This window comes from Rhinolophus ferrumequinum, chromosome 25, assembly GCF_004115265.2.
Source record: "Rhinolophus ferrumequinum isolate MPI-CBG mRhiFer1 chromosome 25, mRhiFer1_v1.p, whole genome shotgun sequence".
In the NCBI taxonomy this organism is placed as follows: Eukaryota; Metazoa; Chordata; class Mammalia; order Chiroptera; family Rhinolophidae; genus Rhinolophus; species Rhinolophus ferrumequinum.
The window spans coordinates 19,383,881-19,396,272 of NC_046308.1; the positions used below are offsets into that span (position 1 = coordinate 19,383,881).

Below are 12,392 nucleotides of genomic sequence, written 5' to 3' on the forward strand. Positions count from 1 at the left end.
ACAGTCCTTTTGTGCTTGGCTTATTTCACTTAGCATAATGTCCTCAAGGTTCATCCATGTTGTAACATGTGTCAGAATTTCCTTCCTTTTTAAGACTAAATAATATTCCATTGTACGTATACACTACATTTTTGTTTATCCTTTCATCCATCCATGGACATTTGGGTTGCTTCTACCTTTTGGCTATTGTGAATTATGTTGCTGTTAACGTGGGTGTAAAAATACCTGTTCAAGTTCCTGCTTTCAGTTCTTTGGGGTTTATATACCTTGAAGTGGAATTGCTGGATCATTTTATATTTTTAATTTATTTTTAATTATATTTTTAATTTTATGAGGAACTGCCATACTGTTTTTCATGGCAGCTGTACCGTCTTACACTCCTACCAGCAATGCACAAGAGTTCCGCTTTCTCCACACCATCCTTGACTCTTTTTTTTTTTAATAATAGCCATCCTCATAGATGTGAAGTGATATCTCACTGTGGTTTTGATTTGAATTTCCCTAATGATTAGTGATGTTGAGAATCTTTTCATTTGCTTTGTGGCCATTTGTATATCTTCTTTGGAGAAATGTCTATTCAAGTCCTTTGCCCAGTTTTTAATCAGGATGTTTTGTTGTTTTTAAATTGTAGGAGTTCTTTATATGTTATGGATATCAATCTCTTATTGGATGTATGATTTACAAATATTTTGTCTTATTCAATGGATTGTCTATTCATTCTTTTGGTAGTGTCCTTTGCTGCACAAAAGTTTTTAATTTTGATGAAGTCCAATTTATCTATTTTTTCTTTTGTTGCCTGTGTTTTTAGTGTCATGCGTGAAATTGCTGGCAAATCCAATGTCATGAAGCTTCCTCCTAAGTTTTCTTCTTTGGGTTTTATAGTTATAGCTCTTATGTTTAAGTCTTTGATCCATTTTGAGTTAACTTTTGTATGTGATGTAAGACTACATCTTCATTCTTTTAAATCTGGATATCCAATTTTCCTAACACTATTTGTTGAAAAGACGTTCCTTTCCCCATTGAATGCTCTTGAAACCCTTATTGAAATAATTTGACCATATAAGTGAGGGTTTATTTCTGGCCTTTCTATTCTATTCCTTTGTCTATGCGTCTCTGTCTTTATGCCAGTACCACGTTTTGATTACTATAGCTTTGTAGTAAGTTTTGAAATCAGGAAGTGTGAGGCCTTCTACTTTGTTCTTTTTCAAGATTGTTTTGGAATTTCAGGGTCCCTTGAGATTCTGTATGAATTTTAGAGTGGATTTTTCTATTTCTGCAAAAAGAAATGTCATTAGGATTTTGACGGAGATTGTATTAAATCTCTAGATTGCTTTGGGTAGTATTGACATCTTAATATTAAGTCTTCCAATTTAGAAACATGGGACATCTTTCCATGGTTTTATCATTTTATATCTTGCTTAAGAAGGTCTTCCCAATGCTAAAGTTATAAACAAATTTTTCTGTATTTTCTTCTAATAAGTTTATATTTTTGCTTTTTACATTTGGCTCCTTAAGCTAGCTGGGATTTATTTTTCTAGTGTAAGGACATTTTCCCATTGTGTTGGTACCACTTGAATTGTCTGCCCTTTCCCTGCTAATTTGGATGCCACTCTTATCATAAATTAAAAACATAGATACATAGGTTTGGTTTTAGATTGCTATTCTGTTTCACTGATCCATTTGTCTACATCTATCTTTAATTACTCTAGTTTTATATTATGATTTGCTATCTGATAGAGCAACTCTTTTTCCCTCATAGTTCTTCCCCCGCCCCCAGTATTTTTAAGATTTCCCCATACATTTTCTCTTCTAGGTGACTGTTAGAATCAGCTTAGTAAGTTCCAACAGACATAATAGCAGAATTTTTATTGGAATTGCATTGACTTGATAAAATAATCTTGGGACAATAGAGATTTTTACAATAATAAGTCTTTGCATTTTGAGAACAGAAGTATTTCTAGTCTCTATCTTCCTATTATCACCATGGTCCCTTGGAAACTTTCTATTTACTTGGATCAAACCCAGATTACCTCTGTAAAGCAGTTCTGTCCTGTGATGATGAACATGTTGTACAGCTGTGATGCCTAATATCTGGTTATTGAACACTTGAAATGTGGCGAATGCAACTGAGGCACCCAATTTTAAATTTTATTTAATTTTTATTAATTTAAATGGTCACATGTGGCTAATGGCTACCATAATAGTGCAGCTTTAGGGCATATGAATAACTGTGTAATTGAACACTTTTGTAGATAGGTGAGGTAAGTGGCAAAAGAATTTTGCCATGTGAAAGACACTGTGTGATACACTCTACCCTGTCATTGGAGAGAGTCTAAAGACCATAATATTAAACACAAATGAATTCCTAAAGAACTTAAAACCCGTCTCAGGTAAAGAACAAATTGTTTAAAAATATTTATGCTGTCAGAAAAACGCAATTACAAAAATGTGCTGTGGGGATTTGCTCAAGAAAGAAAACTTCTGATTAAAGGAGCAGGAAAGTCTTTGTGGATTAAAATACTTTTAGAGATTGACCTTGAAGGAATTATTTAAAATTTAAAATGAGTAAATAACAGAAGTTTTTGTTTTCTGAATCGTGAAGGAAATAGAGAAGAGGGAAAGGAATGAGGTGTGTTTGGAGAATGTAACTATATTAGTTTCCTAGGGCTGCTGTAACAAATTACCACAAATTTGGTGGCTTAAAACCCCAGAAATTTCTTCTCTCACTAGAAGCCAGAAATCCAAACAGTGTCTCTGGATCGAAATCAAGGTGTAGACAGAGACACACTCCCTCTAGAGGCTCTAGGGGAGATTCTGTTCATTGTCTCTTCCAGCTTCAGGTGGCGGCTGGCATTCCATGGCTTGTGGCCACATCACCCCAGTCTCTGCCCCATTTTCCAGGCTTCCACACCAATCCAGTGTGGCTGGAGTAGGGGATACCTGAGTCAGTAGGATTGATAATAGCTATCAGTCTGAAAGACTTGCTCATGTGTCATACTGTACTAGGCTCTCTAACTGTACTATTCCATTTACTCATTACAAGAACACTGTGTGGGCATTAGGGGATGAGAGAGGAATCTAAGGTGACTATATTTTCGACCTTTGATGATCGGGAAATGGTGATTTACACAAATTGAAAAGTCATGAGGAAAAATCAGTTACAAAGGGAAAACAATGAACTCGGCTTTTGCTGTGTTTAGTTTGAGGTCCCAGTGGGCTATGCCCCAAAAGGGTCAACCCCACATCAAGGTAAGCCTATGAACCTTACATGGAGTTTTGGAGGCTTCGCCTGCAGTTTCCTACTTTTGTTTTCCGCTTTGAGTTGAAGAAGCAAATTATAAGAAGCCTTAAATTTGAAATCAGGAGACCTGGGTTCAAGGCTTCCACTTACTAAAATGAATGAACCGGAAAAGTCATTTCACTTCTCTAAGCTTTAGTTTCCACATCTATAAAAAGAGGAATAAAGCCCCCTCCCTGCCTTCACACAGTTATTGTGAGGAATAAATGATATAACATTTGTGATGTTCTTAGCACAATATATGGTCTATTGTAAGCATTCAAATGTTTGTAAAAAGAAAAGCAAAATTTTTAATATGTCAAACTTAAGTATTTTAATTTGAAGGTGATGGATCTTAAAGCTATGTGGATTTTCAGCAGCAGTAACATTAATTTTAAAAGACTATTATTAACTCCCTTTCCCATTGTCCATACTTTTACCACATAAGCGCCACCCAAGACAAATTCCCTCCCTTTGTAAGCAAATGACCTAAACTCTACTTCACAGAAATAATTAAGGTCATAAGTATGAGTCATTCAACTTTGTATCCCCATATTTAAAGATGTACCTATATTTATATCCACTTTTACCTCCTTCCCTCCAGATCTCAAGTAATATCACATCTCTCGTCCAAAGTGAATACACTTTCTATTATACATGTGCTCTCAATGCAATTTCCTCCATCTGGAGCTCCAGGACACAGCTAATGCCCTGTGGACATCTGCATTTGGATATCTCACCTCCAATTCATAAGCTTAAAACAGCGTCAATTATTTCTCCGTCTGTCCTCCCCACCATATTGCCATCACCCCTCTCCTTAGCTTCTTTTGAGTCCCATCTTGGTCAGTGGCATTATCAGAAGCGGGTAATTTTTGTCATTTTTCACTCCTTTCTTTCCTTTGCTGTCCCTGTGCTCATTCCAGTAATGATCAAGTCATGTTAGGGTTTGAGTTCCAGCGTTCTTCTCTCTCTCCGGAGCCCTCTGCCTTATGAGTCCTCTCCTCTCTCACCTCACCTCTGCTCTTGCTCTTGCTCAGATCAGTTCTCTTCTGAAGCAGCCTCATTGCTTCTCATCTCACTCCTCTCCAGTCGCAGTGCGGCCATAGGGACCTTTCTAAAACAAATCTGCTCTTAGAGCCCTGCGGTGGCGCTCCATGACAGTACAAAGTCCAAACTTCAGGGAATGACAGCGTCTTAGCCTACCACCCCGTGCCCTTCCTGTTAGTGCAACTAAACTTTCCCCGATTCTCCAGAGGTATTCTGTTTCATATCCCTCTGTCTGCGCTCCTTTTGTCTAGAATGTTCTCTCTGAAACCTCAGTTCCTAATGGCATTTGCCTGGTGAATGTCTGCTCATCTTGAACTACTTAGTTCAAGCTTCACCACCTGTTTGAAGCCTTGCCAGGCCTCCCCAGGAAGAGCTGATAAGATCTTTTTGGAACCTCTGCTGTACCCTATGCATGACTCTATCATTTCATCTGTAACCAGTTTGTTTCCCCCACCAGGCCCCCTTTGAGGACAAAGATGTGCCTTGACCAGTTTAGTATCTTTATTGCTTATTAGCACAATGTCTGGCACAGAAGGTGCTCAAAAACATTCGTTGAATAAATGAATTAATTATAGAACTTTTAAAGCCATATGAGTTGAGGCCTTAGAAAATGTGGAAGAAGGGAGAATTGATATAATAACTTTTGAAGATTAGTGGAAATATGTGGCTCTGCCTCTGAGGAGAGTACATACTTACCTCCTAAACAGAGATAGCCATGGTCCAGAACCCTGGTCACAAACTACAGAAAATCAAGAATGGAAATCAATGGGCAAACTTCATAAACCCCAGTAAAATATGAGACACTTCCCAACGTAATCAAAGAGCTCACAGCTCCACTGGAGTGGAAGTGTTCTCTTTAAGCATTTCTTACAGCTCACTCATCACAATGTTAACATGAGCTACATTTATGCTAACAGCATTTATTTTATAATCGCTGTCGATCTTCCTTTCACTGTGCAAAAAAGGTCAATGTCAAGGGAAAGGAATCAAAACTAACATCCCTGCTTTCACAACTCACTTAGAGTGGCACACACCCTCTCTGAACCATAAAATTCCTTGACCTGGGAACTTCCAAATCCAAAGATTCCATACTTGATTCCATAAATCTATACTGGTAAGGAAGTGGTTTTCTAAAGAGAAAACATTTTGCCAGATCTGACCTGACACATAATTTTGAAGTAAGCGAAATTCACTGCATTTTCACCCCAGGCACATAGAGTAGTCATGATATTTCCTGGTTGCCTGGGGCTGCCCCCAATCCCCACCTTGGTTCCCCACATCTCTTAATGCAAAGTAAGCACTGTGGCCTGAAGGCTCTTTCAATGTCAAAACTTATCTATCTCCTTTCCAAAGCCTGTGAGGCCCTGCTGTTAGCAGGCTGCCACTTGGAGACCATTTGATAAGTTAATTGCACTAACATGTATTGAATAATAGTTCCAGGGGAATTTACACTTTTAATAGGAGGGTGTGTTAGATACGTAACACTTCACCCTAACAGCCAATAGAATAGAGGGACATTTCTTACTGTCCCATTAACCTTCCATGTCTTTTCATGATTTAGTATCCTTAAATATGCTGAATCTTCTATCTAGAATGACCTCTCCCACCGCCCCCCTCCGACCATCCCCAGTCTGGTGAACGAACTCCTACTCATTCTTCAAGACCCAAGTCAATCTCCCTTTCTGCTAAGAAGCCTTCTCTAAATTCCCCAGGCTGAGTAGTCCTTCCCTCTTGACTTTTATAAAACGTTGTATACTAGCTGTCTCAATTTCTTTTATTTACAAAACTTTGTATACTTGCGGTCTCAATTTTTATGCACTCTTCAACTGACTTCAAGGGGACTTCTGCCCCCACCAATCCATTGCATCTAGTAACCTCTAGTAACCATGTGACTAAATCAAGTGGACATATTCAGGCCTCATCTTTCTCACACCTGATACTATTCACTACCTTCACCCCTTTTATTTTCTCCGCTCCCTCTTCTTAAAACTCTCTTCCCTTGGCTTTCTTTATATGACAGTCTGCTAGTCTTCTTTTATTTCTCTTTCTCAATCTTTTTTGTTGGCTCATCTTCCACATAATCTCTAAATGTTGGAGTTCCTTAAGGCTATGTCTTGGCTCCTTTCCCTTCTCACGCTCTGATCCCTCAATAAGCAAACTCGTCCACACCCATGGCATTAATTAGCCTCCATATGATGATGACACCCAAATTTACATCTCCAACTCATTCCTCTCTCCTGAGCTCCAGACTTCCATATACAGCTGCCTAGTCAATATGTTCACTTGGGGTTTCGCAGGTACACCAAACTCAGCAGATTCAAAACTCCTGTTGTTTTCTACTTGAGAGAACAGTACCTCTATCTATAAAGTTAGCTAAACCAGAAACCGGGAGTCAGTGATTAACCTACCTACCTTTCCTTTACCATCATATGCAATTGGCCATTCTTCTGACTCTACCTTCTAAATAGTTCTCACTGTTGACTTCTCTCCATCTGCACTGCCACCCAAGTTGTCACCTGACTACTACTATGGTATGACTCATCACCCTGCATCCACTACCTTTCTACATTGCAGGCAGAGTGCTCTTTGAAATTTCATTCATTCATTGAAAAATATTTATTGAGCCCCTATTACGTGCAATTTGTGACCGAGACAGGCATGTCCCTGATCTCTTGGAAGGCTACTTAAGAGGATATAATTGTGGGACCTACCTTAATTGTAATGGGGACAGGAAAAGTTTCTTTGAGAAAGTAATTTTTCACCTGAGATCAGAAAAATGTATAGGAATTAACTAGAGAAGGGAAAGAGCATTTTAGGCAGAAGGAACATCATGTACAAAGGTCCAGAATCAGAAAGAAGCAAGATATGAGAAAACTGAGAGGGTAGAGAGCACGAAGTAGAGTGGAGGAGATGAGGCTGGTACTGCCGGTGCAGCCAGGCCTTGTGGTGTAGGGACAGGAACTGGGAGGTACTCAAGGAGTCTCGGGACCCCCTCAAATGGCCTGCTCGAGGGAATGAAGTTGTGAGTGAAGGTGTGAGCATTTTTCATCAGGATCTTATAGTCAACCTGTGACCCCATCTCCCACTTTAGAAATATAAAGAGCCACTAATGGTGTATGAAAACCCAAAGTCTGGACTTTGGACTTTGTCCTAAAAACAGTGAGATGCCATTGGAAATTATTAAGCCCAAAATGGACAGATTGTAAAATCTACAGGGCAGGGATTTTTATCTCTTTTGTCACCGATGTGTCTCAAGCACCTAGAACAGTACCATGCACAGACTGACACTCAGGAAATAATTGCTGAATGAATAAATGTCTATTACGGCTATTGAGTGAATGTCTATTGTATTATACTGCATTATATTATAATCATGTGCTTAATGCCTCTCCCATATAAGACTCAATCCTTGCAAATGACTGTGTTTTATTGATCGTGATATTACCAGAGATGTGGTAATAGTGCCCCGCATAGTGCTTGGCTTCATGTCAATTTCCAAATGCTTTCATTCATTCATTCATTCATTCAGCCAATAATTTAAGAGTACCTAGCAGATGCCAGGAACTGGGAATACAAAGATAGCTAATACAGTGTCACTAACCTCCAGGAGTTTACACTCTGGATGAGAACACTGGTAAGTAAGCCTGACAATGCAGCAAATGCTACAGAAGGGGTAAGAACAGAACACAGCCCCAAGAGTGTTAGGGAAGGCCAGTGGGCAGGATAAACTCCAGCACTGACCTCAGGCCTGGTGACGAAGGGAGGAGCAGAGCATGGTAGTGGGCATGAAAGACAAAATCTAGAGGGGAGAGAGCAGGGCCCATCCGGAGAGTTACAAGTGGCCAAGTAAGTCTGGGGCAAGATGAGGCTGCAGAGGTCGCCAGGGCCATGAAGAGTCTGGACTTTATGGACAATGGAAAGTCATTAATGGGTGGATGGTGACTCAGTCAGAAGAGCCATGTGGCCAGATTTGATACAAGACAACTTAGGCTCCAGAGTGGAGAGTACATTGGAGAAGCAGTAATAGTGGGAGTTCCAGTCCCAGTAATTGGAAGAGACGCTGCTGCCTTGGCCTAAAGTAGAGGCAGGGGAAATAGAGAAACATAGATGATTTGAGAGATATTAAAGGGATAGGATCAACAGGGATCAGTGACTAGTTAGACGTTAGGGTGAGGATGATGGAGAGGCCATGTGTGACTCCCAGGTTTTTAACTTGGACACTTCCAGGGGAATCAGAGGGAGTGAGGACAGAGATGAGGAGCCAGCTTAGAGAGGTGTATGATCAATTCCAGTTTGGACACATTGCATTGGAGTTTTCTTTGGAACATGCATGTGGAGACTTTTAGTAGGTAGTTGATTACACACAGGATCAGAATTCAAAAGGAAGATACAGACTGAATATATAAATGTGGTGGTCTTTGCTTCTAAATGGGACCTGATTCCTAGGCGTTACACCCAGAGAAAATGTGGAGAATAAAGCAAAAAGAGAGCCAAAGACAGTAACAAATATGCAAATGTCAAATTTACTTTTTTTAAATAAATGAATAAAGAAATAAATGACAAATGGAGGCATTGAGGAGAAGGGATCCTTCCAGTGAAGTTCACATATGCTACCAAATCAGCTAGCTATCCAGTTGTGCTAAAGGCAAAAGCTGCTTTTTGGCTTCCCGAAAGGAGAATGTTACCAAACGAAAAATGGGAAGAAAGTAGGGAAATGTCATACAGCAGAAAGCGTATCTCCAGGGCTTTTTCAGACATATATGTAGATAACTCTATTTCTGAGGCTCTCTCTATTGGTGAGTAGATCATAGTGGCCTCTTGTTAGTCTGTATACAAGAAACACTTTAAAAGCTATCTATTTGAAATATAACATGATATGCATTAGAAATCATTTGATGACCATCCAATGTTGCTCAAATCATCCAGATAATCTGTCTAGCCTGCCTGATTGCTGGGCCTTTGCTTGCCTGGGTGGCTTTAGCATCAAATATGCAAACTCAGCCAATTGGAAAACACCTGAAAAATCCTTCTTTGTATAGATAAATTTGTTGTTATTTTAGATTATTCATTTATGTTAGGAAGTGTCCCCTGACTGATCACATACTTGCTTTTGAACACTCTAGTTTTCTGTAAACCATTGAGAGTTCCTAGGCCTTACTGGTTTTGTGGAGATTGTATACATTATTTAAAATATTTGGATTAACTCACTGCAATAAAATTATAGTTCTGAAATGTATAATAAAACTCTGGTTTACTTTTGAGCAAAGAAGAAAAAGAGAACAAAACTATTAAACTATCAGGTCAACTTGTCATTTGAGGATTTGTATATCCATCTTCCTTTCTTCCCAGTGTACCCAGATTTGATAGAAGTGACAATAATTTCATTTGAATGAAAAGAATGCCCAAGCAACATTTCTAGAAAAGCTGAATTTTACGAAGTACTTTTTCTAATAGCCACACTGTAACAAGTTCATCTCCTTGATAATAAAGAAGTTGGTTTTTGTACTTTGGGTTTTTATGTTGCTATTTCCTTCTTTTAGAGCAGACCCTTTCAAACTTTTACATATTTAAGCAAACCAGTTATTTGATGAGCAGTTCTAGTCATTTTCTCAGAGTTGTTGTTTTGTTTTGTTTTGTTTTTGTTCTATATGGGCGATGTCTTCGTTTAAGCAGAAGGGAATTTGTGGTATCTGAGATCAGCAATTTCAACTGCTTTCTAAAACTAAAAGTGAGTGATTAAATTAGCCACCTGACCCAATCTTTGATTCTAAATGGTACTTAAATGCTTTATTGACAGTCCCACTATTTTGTTGTAATAACATATCAATAATAATAAGAGCAACCTGCATCTATAACAAAAGAAAAAGGGTAATGTTGGAACCTCTGCCAGATATTCTGAAAAGTCTTACTTAAAAATATTTATCTTATTCTATTTTCCTACCAAAGAAAGAACAGAGAACATGGAAAATGCTTTCCTCCCATCTAGTGGCTAGAAAATATAAAATGTCCTCTATGTGTTTCCTGGAATTTCAGGCACTAGAAATTGTCTGACAAACTATAATGCATCTAGTTGTTCACTCTTTTAAGCAAAAATAAGTTCTAAAATCTTTACCAAAGCTGAACCCAATGGAGAATTATATATCTATAATGACTTACTCATCAAATTCCCTTTAATCAATAACATACACTTCTCTTCAAGCAGAAAGAAGGGCCATGGTCCTTCCCAATTCATTAATCGGAGCCTATGATAGAAAAGATAAGGCTGTACGTTTCTGCCAACTGAAATTGGGACTTAGATTATATTTGCCACTAAAGTAATCGGTGCCCTAGATCTCTCCTGACCCTTAATTGCTCCTTGTTGGCCCCACACCTTGACAACTCTTCCCTCAAGAGTTGGATGTGCTGAATTCACTAAAGAGAGCCAAGAAATTGTCCCTGTGAAACTGGTTGCCTCCAGGGGACCTCAGCTCCTGAAACTTGGAATACCAGACTCTGATACTGGCAGCAGGGCCTCCGTGCAGGGCCAAACCAGCCCACAGGAAAGCAGGTTTGGATCCGTTATGCAGCTCGAAGGATTAATGCTCAGTCTGCCTGTCTTGTGTGTATGCCTTGTTGCAGACGTCAAAATCTCTGCTGAATTGTGCCTCTCTCTTGTGATTCTCACAGATTCAAAGAATGAATTTAGTACACAGTCAGCAAAGTTCTGAGAGCTCCAAGAAGAAGAGGAAGGTCGGCAAACCAGTAAAAGTCTTCACCCCTGACAGAAAATGAAAATTAAATGCCTTTGCTCCAGTTATTCTAAAATACTTCTATTTTGCAGCAAACATTCATGAAGTGTCTTAGAAGGAAAGTTAAGTTCCTATCACCAAAACCTTTTACAAAATTTGTTGCTCAACGTTTTGAGTCAATTTACTAAGTGCTAAATGACTGGGTAGTAGATGGGTTCACTTTGCCACAAGGAAATAGGGTCACGAGGGCTGCCTTGAGATAGCATTACTTCAAGGCTAAGTTAGCGATGAGACACCTTTCATATTTATAAAAGAACCAAGCAGCTATTTTGAAAAGAAGTAAGCTGTTGTTCTCAAAGGACAGAGGGTTTTCTTTGCATAATTAAACTCCCCAGGTATTTAGACTACTGTGAAATGTTTTAACTTGTTGTAACCTGTGTATTGGAATCACTCTCTAGCTTTATTAGAATTCCCACAGAATGACATAGGATGTGTGTGGTGGTGCTTATCCAGGTATGTTTTGTGTTAACTTCAATCACGAGCTTGATCAGCTAAGTGTTGGACCAAACTGGATTCTCCCTGTAAAGTTCCTCATATCTGGCCCTAGCCCTGTTCTTTTGGACAACCCAAGACTTGGAAATAGGTTGCAATGCAGAAGCCTGGCTCCCTTCTTAGAGCCCATGTTGAATGCATCCCAACAGGCACTTCAGTTTACACCTCAAGTCTGTAACCTGCAGATGATGTTACTAGTTCCTTCCTTATTCTGGAAGAATTTTGATAGACTTAATGATTGGTATCGAATGCATTATAAATGACTTTAAGTGTTATTTTTATTAATTATATAACATGAAATTTAATAATTTAAATGGATAGGACCAATAAATTAAACGTTAAGCTTTCTGGTTAAATAAACCAAAATGCAAGGTATTTTTTTGTTCATCTTTTCTTCTTCACTTAGATCAATGTTTTTCCAAGTATAGTAAGGACATTAGCACCTGGAGTGCTTGTTAAAATATGGGTTACTGGGTGTGTTTCATTTCTACTGTATCAAAATTAAAGGGCGTGGGACTCCATGAAAAACTCCCTGGATTCTAATGTACACAAAAGTTCAAGAACTGGGACCTCTGACCTTGATTAATAGGAGAATCTCTGGGGCCAGACATGCACTTCAGCTGGCAGAAGGCTGTGTGTTATTGTAAGAGAGGAAAATCAGAGGGAGCCTGCCTGCTCAGCACCTAGACTTTCACCCATTTCTGATTGCCTACAGGCAGTCTACGAACTGGGTCTTGTATTGGACTGTACACCAGGGCCTGCTAGGGAGGGCATTTTCTCTTCTCCCA

The 12,392-nt window shown here is 39.0% G+C and overlaps 1 protein-coding gene across 5 annotated transcripts in view; it reads left to right on the forward strand.

Annotated features, from left to right (window-relative positions):
• HORMAD2 (HORMA domain containing 2) overlaps positions 1–11,960 on the forward strand; it is a 72,296-nt gene extending 60,336 nt beyond the window's left edge. For all 5 annotated transcript variants that reach the window (XM_033097676.1, XM_033097678.1, XM_033097679.1 and 2 more), the window contains one exon: positions 10,991–11,960. In XM_033097676.1, the coding sequence (XP_032953567.1) occupies positions 10,991–11,095 (105 nt within the window). In that variant the 3' untranslated portion in view covers positions 11,096–11,960. The remainder of the gene's footprint in view (positions 1–10,990) is intronic.
• The last annotated feature ends 432 nt before the right edge of the window (positions 11,961–12,392 follow it).